General features: G+C 39.7%; 1 protein-coding gene across 2 annotated transcripts in view; it reads right to left on the bottom strand.

Moving 5' to 3' along the window:
- Positions 1-13,455, bottom strand: part of LOC126187689 (alpha-2-macroglobulin receptor-associated protein) — a 71,449-nt gene that overhangs the window by 23,245 nt on the left and 34,749 nt on the right. For both annotated transcript variants that reach the window (XM_049928940.1, XM_049928933.1), the window contains exons 4-5: positions 13,223-13,339; positions 4,608-4,698 (exon numbers count right to left, since the gene is read on the bottom strand). In XM_049928940.1, the coding sequence (XP_049784897.1) occupies positions 4,608-4,698; positions 13,223-13,339 (208 nt within the window). The remainder of the gene's footprint in view (positions 1-4,607; positions 4,699-13,222; positions 13,340-13,455) is intronic.

Raw genomic sequence — 13,455 nt, 5'->3', positions numbered from 1 at the left:
TTTTTAGTACACCCACAGTTGCTGTTCCACCAGATGCATAACATCATCTTGCATGTGTGCTTCATCATATTTGCCATTCCTCAGGTACACTGACATGGATCATTGTGGATTAATATGTTTAAATGACCTTCATCAAACCCCAAAGTTCTTCCTGAACATGGAGAGCCACTAATGTTAAAACAATTCCCCTTTAAAAAAAAAAATGTTTTTGCTGTGCTCTGTCGAATGACATTATCCCCATACATGCTGAAAATGTTTCTGGCTGCCTCTGCTGCTGTCACACCTCTGCTAAACTCAAACAGAAGAGTATGCCGAAAATTTTCTGATTTCTCCACTTGGCACACCATTTTCCACCAGCATCTACAGCTCCACTCAGTATCTCCAAATGACAAAACAACAATATGTAAACTCAAATAGCAACAGTGAACTACAAAATAAAAAATGACAATCACTGAATGAACCAACAGCAACTGGAATAGTGACATGTGAAACAAAAACGCTATGGACTTATGCACCAACCTAATACATTCTTCCTTGCATGCAGCTGTTTTAAGTAATGTGAAAGATTATGTGCATTAAAAAACAGTATAAATAGAATAATGGGGGGTCCAGGATGGAATAACAACAATATGGAAGGGATAGATTGACAAGGTTGGGCCTTTGCAACTAGACAACAGTGGCTCTGTGTGTGTGTGTGTGTGTGTGTGTGTGTGTGTGTGTGTGTATTTTCTACTTCTGAAGGACTTTGTCCAAACGCTGAATATTTCTAGCATTCTTTTTCATGGTGTCTGTCTGCCACTCAACACCTCCTCTATGTGGTAATTAACAACCAATCCCTTCCATTTTTCCAATAATGGAAGATGTTACACAGCAAAGAGTGGCCCACCAATATTACCTACTGGAAAAAAGGAGTTAAATTCAAGTGACAATAGAGAAGTAGGTACTAATGTTGCACAGATTTAGCTATTGACATCACAATAATAAATTGTCTGGCAGTGAAATGTTAGCAAAAAACAACAGAGATGCAAAGAATAAAAAATATGACTGGATGACAAGAACACAAGTCAAATGGAAGAATGAGAAAAAAGGAAAAGATATGAAAACCAAAAGTGTCACTCAGCACAGTACAATTCCTTATTTTTTGCATCATCATTGCCAGCTTTAACTGTTGAGCCTCTTGGCATTTCTTTCAGCTATTCGTCACAAGCTAATGAGTTCAGTCACTTTGAAAACCTTCCTCTTACTGATTATTAGTGATTACATATGTCAGGTGTTGTTATGATACCAATTACAATAGGGACTGATGACCTTAGCAGTTAAGTCCCATAAGATTTCACACACATTTGAACATATTTGAACCAATTACAAGGCAAGTGCAGCCATGCTAGAGAGATACTTGGTTGGAACTTAACCTCATAGTTTCTTTTGATTACTGAGGGTGGCTCCACAGTGGAGTAAAGACATCATCACTGCTTTAACACTTACAGCATGGTGCCCGTATGCCATATGGGCGCGGCCACCCTGACCTTGGTGACGGCGCCCGTGTACCGTACGGGCGAGCCTTTATTTGGCTCTGTAAACGCGTTTAGCGCGTCTCCGAATCAGTTTCGTCAACTAATGTGGAGGTATTTCATTCTTCTTCCGCAAGAAGCAAGCACTTATCGGCCATCTCATCCTGGGAGCGGCTGTGAGCACTGCAAAGATGAAGTTACCTGCACTTCATTCACAGATGTTTATGATCGTGAAAAAATTGCGCAGCGAGTTGATGGAGGCAGAGATCTTAGATATTCTTTATGGAGATGCAGGATCTGAAATTGACGATTCTGACAAAGAGGATTCATACTCTCTACACGAAAGTACAAGTGATTATTCAGCCATGCTTTGTCTCAATTGTTCATAAAGTGAAGAGTTCATTACCGCATTTTGTATTGTGAGTAGTGTTCATTACTTCACTTGCATTTAGTACCTTTTAGTACCAATCTTAGCATTATTTTTTGTTCTATGCAGACAATGGTACAGACCATCAGTCACCATCTGTGGTACCTGGTTGTGTGTGCCTCACTGAGCACAAAGAGCAAGATTGGTCGGAACTGGACGATCAGCCAGCACTGCCGGATTTCCAGGAAGTAGTCGGCGTAGCATCGCATTTTTCAGATGCCACTGAGGAGCTTCGATATTTTAGTTATTACTTTGATGACGACCTTATTCGGCTCATCAAAAGTGAAACGAATCTGTACGCTGGTAACGTTATTACGACAATGAAACGCAAAGGTAACCTGAAAATAAACTCTGTTTGGCATAAGTGGTTTGCAGTAAAATTGCAAGAGATTTACTGGTCTCTCAGTATTATTTTGCATATGTGCGTCGTCAAATTGTTGAAAATCAGTGATTATTAGTCAACAGACCCGTTTCCGCAGACAGGATTTGCGAGTAAATTGTTGAGTCGCGATTGATTTTGCACTACATTGTTGATGTTACACTTGAACGACAATGCTACGTTCATTAGCAGAGGCGAAGAAAAGCACGATCCACTTCACAAAGTGAGGCCTTTGTTTGATTTCTTTGTGAATAAAAGCAAAATTAGTTTTCGTCCAGGCATGAATCTGACAATAGATGAGGCAATGTGTCCCTTTCGTGGTAGAATAAGCTTCAGAGTATACATGAAAAACAAACCCAATAAATATTAAATAAAACTGTATGCTCTCTGCGATTCATCAACTGGTTATATGCTAAACTGTGATGTATATACAGGTTCTGCAGGCAGTATTGACAATAGTATCCAGGGCCTTGTAAAAAGGTTGTGTTCACAGTACTTTGGCAAAAGACATTGCATTTATATGCATAGGTACTACACCAGTCAATCTCTTTTGGGCATGTTGTGGGAAAATAAAGCTCTTGAAGTGGGAACTCTAATGAAAAACAGGAAAGGTTTGCGACGAATATTCAGAACACTAAAACTAAAAAAAGATAGTTTTTCAAAGGAAACACTATCTCTTGGCAGTGAAGTGGAAGTCAAAACAAGATGTTTTTTGTCTTTCCACAAAGCATAAGTCTACCAGCACTAGTATTCAAGTGGGGGCCAAAGGTGGAATAGCACAAATTGTAAAGCCAGACGTTATTACTGATTACAATAAGAATAAAGCTGGGGTTGACAGAGCAGATCACTTCTCCAGCTATTATCCGTTTACCCGAAAAACTTCGAAGTGGTGGTTAAAGCTGTTTTTCCACTTGTTTATTGTGTCAACTATCAACAGTTTTATTTTATATAAAGAGAACACTAGGAAGAATGTATCCCTAGTAGACTTTATTCACAGAGTGGGGAAGAAATTGGCTGAGAAGAGTGGAAATATTTTTCAGCAACAAGCCGTTTCATCCTCACAAACTGGAAGGACATTTGCAAGGCACTTTCCAGAGAAGGTCCCACCCACTGCAAACAAGGTCAATACTACTAGATATTGTAAAGTATGTTCATCACAGACAGAGGGAAGAAAGAGACGGATAAGCACATCAGGAAGGAAATTAGATGGTGGTGCAAGGGCTGTGGTGTTGGCCTTTGCGTCCCACAGTGTTTCCAGGATTTTCACACAAAGGCTAACTACATCTGAACTATTAAAATACTCTAGTTTACGGGCGCCTGCAGTTAGACAGTCCAGTGATATTTTGTTTTAAATTTAGATAAAGTAATAATGACATTACTCAAGAGAGAGATCATGTAAAACTTTTTATCCACGATATTTTTGTGCTTTCTTTTTTAATTATAACACCCATTTGTATTTTATATTGTAAAATAAGATCAAATTCATGTAAAGCTCTTACTTTTTCCTTTTAAGTGATGCAAGAACCATATTCATATCATTTTTCTGCTCTTTGCAACCTAATTTCAAACATTCATTAAATATGCCAGTTCACAGCCAAGTGTCGGATGTAAAGAGGGCAGTGTTGAAAGTGTTAATTGACACATGTAGTGAAAAATCATTCCCACATTCTGAGGTAACTCTCAATCATTACAAAAAATATCTGAAACTGAAATAAAAACTTTGCCACAAAAGAGCACTGTGTGACAGTTTCAGGAGGTGAGACAGCCGTCCACACTGCATGCTAGCCAATACTAGTCTGCATTATCAAACAAACTTCTGCTGTGTGATACTGGCTTGACATTTATAGCAAGGAAATAATCAGAAATTCTGCACCATGTGAACTTGGAATACATTCATCATTATTATCTAAATTACAGTTCACATTATCACCTCTTATAAAAATCTTTTCTACTGTGTAAATTGTATCTTTTTGTTTCTGAGTTTATGACACTTGTTTTGTAAAAAAAAAAGATTCGTGGCAAGCAAATTCACTTTGAATCACAAAAATTAAAAACAATAGTAAGGCAGCAGGCAATTACTGCAGAAAATGGCTTTTCTTCGCAGTTAATATATGCAATAATCAAGAAAAAATATAAATTATAGATTAGAAGGATGCTCCTGACGGAGTCATAATATTTATGAATAGCAACAAGCTATGCTGTGACTTAAACGGCCTAATTATAAATAAAAAATAGGTCACAAAATTTTAAAAAATTATAATTAATAATGATCACTGTAACCAAACTGTACCGTAACATGTTGGCTTTGTGCCTGTGATCCTTTGCAGGCTCTTCCTGTTCTTCAAGAGCATTGAAACGGTCTAATGTATTATCTACAGAATCTGTTGGACAGAAAGGCATACATATCAACATTTAAACACAAATGAATATACACTTCAGTACTATGATGAGATCTTAGACACTTTACATATGAAGAGTGCACATTCATGCAGTTATCAAAATAATAGAAATGTTTGAATAAACTTTTCTGTTAGAATCTTGGAACATATTCAGTCTGCAATACAGATACAATTCTTCACATCAGGGACACAGACAACCAGTGAATTGTTTCCACATAAATGTTGAATCCCCTTCCATGAAACATGGACCTTGCTGTTGGTGGGGATGCTGGCATGCCTCAGTGATACAGATAGCTGTACTGTAGGTGCAACGACAATGGATTTAAGTTTGATGATTTAGTGGGAATTAGTGAATTCAGTGGCAGGAGGAACAGGACTTCTGATCAGGTGCATACAGGGGTATAAATACAAAATCAAATATGGGTCATGCAGGAGTAGGTTTAACAATGAATTACAAAATAGGAATGCAGATAAGCTACTATGAACAGCACAGTGAATGCATTATTGTAGCCAAGATAGACACAAAGCCCAGACCCATCACAGTAGTATAAGTTTATACACCAACTAGTTCCACAGATGAGGAGGAGATTGAGGAACTGTATGATGAGAAAAAGAAATTACTAAAATAGTTACAGGAGACAAAAATTTAGTAGTCTTGGGGAACTTGAGTTCAATAGTAGGAAAAGGTAGAGAAGGAAATTTTGGAGGTGAATACGGACTGGGGGAAAGGAATGAAAGAGGAAGCTGCCTGGTCAGGCAGTTGTAGCCGGCCGAGGCACAAGCAGCTACAAGGAAGTAACTGATATTGTGACTTTTACGAGTTCCTAACCAGGAGCAAATTTTATATCATCATCCGTGTGCTTCAATAATTTAGTTTCTTGAATTTCTGCATGTTAATTTAATATCTAATAGCCACAGTTCTCGTGTTTTCATTTGCGCCAGAAAGTAAACCAATTTTGTGACATATTACAAGTTCCTAATCAGGGGGAAATTATTTATTTTCACCTGAGTGCTTTGGTAGTTAGTTTTCTGAATCTCTGCGCATCAATCTAATTTATTAGACACAGTTCCAGCATTTATGTCAGGGTCTACTGTAGCGTTGAGCAGCATGTGCCGATAGTCCGTTTATCTGCATAGTTTAGTTTTCCACAGTCTTTAGTATGGACTGGGACTGCAACTGTTGTGTGCGGATGCGAGCCGAGTTGGTGACACTTCACTCTCAGCTTCAGGCTGTGATGGCTTCGGTTACACAGCTTGAGGCTGCAGTGGATGGGCACCACTGTTGTGGGCCAGCTGTGGGGATCCAACAGACGTCCAGCACGTCCGAGTCCTCCAATTGGTCCTCACAAGTGGCCAGCCCAGTTACTGCTTGCACTGAGGTTGACCTGTCACCTGTGGTCGACTGGGAGGTGGCTCCTGGGCATAGCAGGTGGCGAAAGACTTCCCAGGCGGCCGCACGTAAGGCCTCCCCAGTTTGTCTCATAAACAGGTTCCAGGTGCTGTCTGTGGCTGACACTGCTGCCCTGTCCTGTTTCAGAGGAAACCTCTGAGCCGGCAAGATCCGGACAACCACAGAGGGTGGACCCTTAGGGACATGGCTGCCAAGACGGGAAAGAAAACCAATGTGCAATCAGTGTGCATAACGGGTGGAGTCATTCCATATGTGGAACGGGTCCTCCCAGATGTCATGAACAGCAGAGGGTGCAGCCAACTGCAGGTGGTTGCTCACGTCGGTACCAATGATGTGTGTAACTTTGGCTCAGAAGAGATTCTCTCTGGTTTCAAGCAGCTAACAGAAGTGCAAGATGAAAGCATAGCTGACCATTTTCAGCATAGTCGACTGGACCAATTGCAGGCCTCTGGAACAGAGCTGAATGGAGGGTCTGAATCAGAGGCTCAGATGGTTCTGCGACCTTGAAGGCTGCAGATTCCTCAACTTGTGCCAAAGGGAGGTTAGGTTTCGGGTTCCACTGAATAGGTCACATGTCCACTATACGCAGGAGGCAGCTACACGGGTAGCAGGGGCAATGTGGTGTGGACTGGGCAGTTTTTTAGGTTAGAGTCTCAGGAAAACACAAGGAGGGCTTCAGTCACAAATGGTGCATGCCGAACATAGATACAGGAACCACTGGTATAACGGTCGTAAATTGTCGTAGGTGTGTTGGGAAAATACCAGAGCTCCAAGCACTAATAGAAAGCACTGATACACAAATCATTATAGGCACTGAAAGCTGGCTAAAACCGGAGATAAGCTCAGCTGAAATTTTTGCGAAGAACCTAATGGTGTTCCGAAAGGATAAGTTAAACACGGTTGGTGGTGGTGTGTTTGTTGGTGTTAGAAGTAATTTATCTTGTCGCAAAATTGAAGTAGATAGTTCCTGTGAGTTAGTATGGGCAGAGGTCATTGTTGGCAACTAGAATAAAATAATAAAACAATAATTGAATCCTTTTACTGACCTCCCAATTCAGATGATACAGTTGCTGAAAGTTTCAAAGAAAAATTGAGTTTGGTTTCAAACATGTACCCGACTCATACGATTATAGTTGGTGGTGACTTTAATTTACCCTCGATATGTTGGTGAAAGTAGATGTTTAATTCCGGAGGTACACATAAAACATCATCCAAAACTGTGCTAAATGCATTCCCTGAAAATTGTTTCAAGCAGTTAATTCATGAGCCCACGCAAATAGTAAATGGTTGGGAAAACACCATTAACCTCTTAGCAACAAATAATCCTGAGTTAATAATGAGCATCAAAATGGATACAGGGATTAGTGAACATAGGGTTGTTGTAATGAGATTGAATATTTTAATCCCCAAATCCTCCAAAAATAAACAAAAAATATACCTGAATGATATTTTCACTCTGCAGTGGATTGTACGCTGATATGAAACTTTCTGGCAGATTAAATCTGTGTGCCGGACCGAGACTCGAACTCGGGACCTTTGCCTTTCGCGGGCAAGTGCTCTACCATCTGAGCTACCCAAGCACGACTCACGCCCTGTCCTTACAGCTTTACTTCTGCCAGTACCTCGTCTCCTACCTTCCAAACTTCACAGAGAGGACAGGACGTGAGTCGTGCTTGGGTAGCTCAGATGGTAGAGCACTTGCCCGCGAAAGGCAAAGGTCCCAAGTTCGAGTCTCGGCCCGGCACACAGATTTAATCTGCCAGAAAGTTTTATATCAGCGCACACTCCACTGAAGAGTGAAAATATCATTCTGGAAACATCCCCTAGGCTGTGGTTAAGCCATGTCTCTGCAATATCCTTTCTTTCAGGAGTGCTAGTTCTGCAAGGTTCACAGGAGAGCTTCTGTAAAGCTTGGAAGGTAGGAGACGAGGTACTGGCAGAAATAATGCTGTGAGGACAGGGCGTGAGTTGTGCTTGGGTAGCTCAGATGGTAGAGCACTTCCCTGAAAAATATACCTATTCAAAAAAGCACTGACACCTTCTTGAGAGACAATCTCCACTCCTTCCATATTAACAATATGGAAGATGTGGCTTGAATTAAAAGAAATAGTATCGATAGCAATTGAGAGATTTATACCAAATAAATTAACAAGGGATGGAGCTGATCCTCCTTGGTACACAAAACAGGTCAGAACACTGTTGCAGAAACAACGAAACAAACATGCCAAATTTAAACAGACACAAAATTCCCAAGATTGGCGATCTTTTACCTAAGCTCAAAATTTAGTGCAGACTTCAATGCGAGATGCTAATAATAGTTTCCACAACAAAGTTTTGTCTCGAAACCTGGCAGAAAATCCAAAGAAATTCTGGTCATATGTGAAGTATGTTAGTGGCAAGAAACAATCAATACCTTCACTCTGCGATAGCAATGGACATACTATCGAAGACAGTGCTGCCAAAGCAGAGTTACTAAAGACAGCCTTCCGAAATGCCTTCACAAAAGAAGACGAAGTAAATATTCCAGAATTCGAATCAAGAACAGCTGCCAGCATGAGTACTGTACAAGTAAATATCCTCGGAGCAGTGAAGCAACTTAAATCACTTAATAAAAGCAGGTCTTCTGGCCCAGACTCTATACCAATTAGGCTCCTTTCAGAATATGCTGATGCATTAGCTCCATAAACAATCATATACAACTGTTCGCTCGAGGAAAGATCTGTACCTAAAGACTGGAAAGTTGCACAGGTCACACCAATATTCACAAAAGGTAGTAGGAGTAATCCACTTAATTACAGGCCCATATCATTAATATTGATGTGCAGCAGGATTTTGGAACATATGTTGTGTTTGAACATTATGAATTACCTCAAAGAAAACGGTCTACTGACACACAGTCAATGTGGGTTTAGAAAACATCGTTCCTGTGAAACACAATTAGCTCTTTATTCGCATGAAGTGTTGAGTGCTATTGACAAGAAATTTCAGATTGATTCTGTATTTCTGGATTTCCGGAAGGCTTTCGAAACCTTAACATGCAAGTGGCTTGTAGTGAAATGGCGTGCTTATGGAATATAATCTGTTATGTGACAGGATTTGTGATTTCCTGTCAGACAGGTCACTGTTTGTAGTAACTAACGGAAGGTCATCGAGGAAAATAGAAGTGATTTCTGGTGTTCCCAAAGGTCGTGCCATATGCCCTTTGCTGTTCCTTATCTGTATAAATGATTCGGGAGACAATCTGAGCAGCCATCTTAGGTTGTTTGCAGATGATGCTCTCATTTATCGAGTAATAAAGTCATCAGAAGATCAATTCAAATTGCAAAATGGTTTAGAAAAGATATCTGAATGGTTCAAAAGTTGCCAGTTGACCCTAAATAATGAAAAGTGTGAGGTCATCCACATGATTGCTAAAAGGAATTTGTTAAACTTCAGTTACTCGATAAATCAGTCAAATCTAAAAGCTGTAACTTCAACTACATACCTAGGAATTACAATTATGAACAACTTAAATTGGAAGGAACACATAGAAAATGTTGAGGAGAAGGCTAACCCAAAAACTGCGTTTTATTCGCAGGACACTTAGAAAATGTAACAGATCTACTAAGGAGACTGCCTACACTACGCTTGTCCATCTCCTTTTAGAATACTGCTGCGCAGTGTGGGATCCTTACCAGATAGGACTGACGGAGTACATTGAAAAAGTTCAAAGAAAGGCAGCACGTTCTGTATTATTGGAAAATATGGGAGAGAATGTCACTGAAATGATACAGGATTTCGGCTGGACATCATTAAAAGAAAGGCATTTTTCACTGCTACAGGATCTTCTCACGAAATTCCAATCACCAACTTTCTCCTCCGACTGCAAAAATATTTTGTTGACACCAACCTACATAGGGAGAAATGATCACCACGGTAAAATATGGGAAATCAGAGCTCTTTCGGAAAGATACAGGTGTTTGTTCTTTCCGCGCACCATAAGAGATTGAAATAATAGAGAATTGTGAAGGTGGTTCAATGAACCCTCTGCCAGGCACTTAAACACGATTTGCAGAATATCCATGTAGATGTAGATGGTACAATTTTGCACAGAGCATAATTTAATCACAGGTAAAATTTGGTTTAATAATCATGAAAGAAGGTTGTGTACGTGGATGAGACCTGGAGACATCAGAAGGTTTCAAACTGATTATGTAATGGCAAGACAGAGATTACAGAACCAGGTTTTAAATTGTAAGATAGTTCCAGGGGCAGATGAGGATTCTGACCACAATTTATTAGTTATAAATTGCAGATTAAAACTGAAGAAACTGCAAAAAGACAAGATTCTAAGGAGATGGGACTTGGATAAACTGAAAGAAACAGAGGTTGTAGAGAGGTTCAGAGGAAGCATTAAAGAACGATTTACAAGAACAGGGGAAAGGAATACAGAAGAAGAAGAATGGGTAGCTTTGAAGGATGAAATAGTGAAGGTAGCAGAGGATCAAGTAGGTAAAAATACGGGAGCTAGTAAAAATTCTTGGGTAACATACGATATACTGAATTTAATCGATGAAAGGAGGAAATATAAAAATGCAATAAATTAAGCAGGCGAAAGGCACTACAAATGTCTAAAAATTGACACTGACAGGAAGTGCAAAATGGATAAGCAGGAAGAGCCACTGATACCCTTGGGAGATCCAGCCATGACAAAACTCTTCCATCTGGTGAGTAAAATGTATCAATTCCAAAGAACACAAGTGCTGACAGGTGTGAAAATTATGAAGTAGCAGTTTAATAAGTCATGGGTGCACAGTGCTAACACGAATGCTTTACAGAAGAATGGAAAAACTGGTAGAAGCCGACATCAGGGAATATCAGTTTGGATTCTGGAGAAATGTAGGAACATCCAAAGTAATACTGAAGCTAAGACTTCTCATAGAAGATAGGTTAAGGAAAGGCAAACCTATGTTTACAGCATTTGTAGACTTAGAGAAAGCTTTTGACAATGTTGACTGGAATACTCTCTTTCAAATTCTAAAGGTGGCAGAAGTAAAATACAGGGAACAAAAGGCTATTTACAAGTTGTACAGAAACCAGATGGCAGTTATAAGAGTCGAGGGGCACAAAATGGAAGCAATGGTTGAGAAGGGAGAGAGGCAGGGTTGTAGCCTATCCCCTATGTTATTCAACCTGTATATTGAGCAAGCAGTAAAGGAAGCAAAAGAAACATTTGGAGTAAGAACTAAAAAACATGAAGAAGAAAAAAAAAATTGAGGTTTTCCGATGACATTGTTAGTCTGTCACAGACAGCAAAGGACTTGGAAAAGCAGTTGAACGGAACACATAGTGTCTTAAAACAGAGGATATAAGGTGAACTCAATAAAAGCCAAACAAGGATACGAGAATGTAGCTGAATTACATCAAGTGATGCTGAGGGAATTAGATTAGGAAATGAGACACTTAAAAGTAGTAAATGAGTTTTGCTATTTGGGAAGCTATGTAACTGATGATGACTGAAGTAGGGAGGATATAAAATGTAGACTTGCAACGGCAAGGAAAGCGTTTCTGAAGAAGAGAAATTTGTTAACATCGAGGATAGATTTAAGTGTCAGGAAGTCATTTCTGAAAGTATTTGTATGGAGTGTAGTCACGTATGGAGGTGAAACATCGATGATAAACAGTTTAGACAAGATGAGAATAGAAACTTTTGAAATGTGGTGCTACAGAAGAATACTGAAGATTAGATGGGTAAAACTTCCTGGCAGATTAAAACTGTGTGCCAGACCAAGACTCGAACTCGGGACCTTTGCCTTTCACGGGAAAGTGCTCTACCAAGCAAGACTCACGCCCCATCCTCATAGCTTTACTTCTGCCAGTATCTTGTCTCTTGTAAAGAGCTTCTGTAAAGTTTGGAAGGCAGGAGACAAGGTACTGCAGAAGTAAAGCTATGAGGACGGGGCGTGAGTCATGCTTGGTAGAGCACTTTCCCGCGAAAGGCAAAGGTCCCGAGTTCGAGTCTCGGCCCAGTACACAGTTTTAATCTGCCAGGAAGTTTGATATCAGCGCACACTCCGCTGCAGAGTGAAAATCTCATTCTGGATTAGATGCGTAGATCACGTAACTAATGAGGTGGTACTGAAGAGAATTGGAGTGAAGAGAAATTTGTGGTACAATCTGACAAGAAGAAGGGATCAGTTGGTAGGACACATTCTGAGGCATCAAGGGACCACCAATTTAATACTTGTGGACGGTAAAAATCGTAGAGGGAGACCAGAGGTGAATACAGTAAGCAGATTTGGACAGATGTAGGTTGCAGTGGTTACTCACAGATGAAGAGCCTTGCACAGTATAGAGTAGCATGAAGAGCTGCATCAACCCAGTCTTTGGACTGAGGATGACGACGACAACAACAACAACAACAACAACAACAACAACAGCAACAAATTGTTGAATCATTTATTGAGACATACAATACAGACTTCCATCAGTGGTGATCTGAGGAGAAAATCTGCTCGGTGTTGTCTGAACTAAAGACAAGGAGAGAGAACTGATAACATTCAAAGTAAGCTTAACCCACACTTTCTTACATTCCTCTCCTACATGTTGTTTGTTAGAATTTTACCTCTTTAACGCATAATTATTTATTTTGTCCCTCTCTTCTAAAAATTCCCTCTCCTTTGCCTTTAGTTCTTTCCTTTATATTCTGGTAATTGTGAAGTCTCCTCCCTTTTCATTTTATCTTTAATTCTTCTCTGTCCCTTTTATCACTATTGAACTGCTAGCATAACGCTTTCTAAGGTCCTATCTTTGATATCCTACTGTGGTGGTTTTTCCTTCAATATTATCTCTCATCCTTACCGTAACAGATGCTCTTAGTCTAGAAACTGAATGACCTGCTCTCCCTTTCGAGGCTCCTCCTCCAACTGGTTTCTCTTTTGTACATGAAAAAGAAATCTATTCTACAAAATGTTATGAGTGCTGCTATCTATTTCAAGCGTTTATGTAAGCAGTGCTCATGGTTTGCCTCTCCTGAAGAAAAGTATGGACCAACCTTTTGCCATATATTACATGAGAAAGAATGAAAAAGAATAATAAATGAATTTCATGGCTTACTACTGTCTGTATCGTCTGCTGCCATTCCTTCCTTTACTTCGTGCAGGAGAGAATAATACTGATCTATCTTGTCCTGATGATGACCAAATTCCTCTTTTAAGGCTTGTAACTCTTCAGCTGTATGGAAGCAGAGGCAAAATAATTAGGGCAATTTATTATTTTCTAAATGTAGATTAATGAAAATGGCTCAATAATATTTTAATAACAAAATGTAATGATGATTTAGCAACAGT

This window comes from Schistocerca cancellata, chromosome 1, assembly GCF_023864275.1.
Source record: "Schistocerca cancellata isolate TAMUIC-IGC-003103 chromosome 1, iqSchCanc2.1, whole genome shotgun sequence".
NCBI classification, from domain to species: domain Eukaryota; kingdom Metazoa; phylum Arthropoda; class Insecta; order Orthoptera; family Acrididae; genus Schistocerca; species Schistocerca cancellata.
Note: the sequence above shows the minus strand (reverse complement) of the source record. Positions and strands in the feature narration are given on the sequence as shown.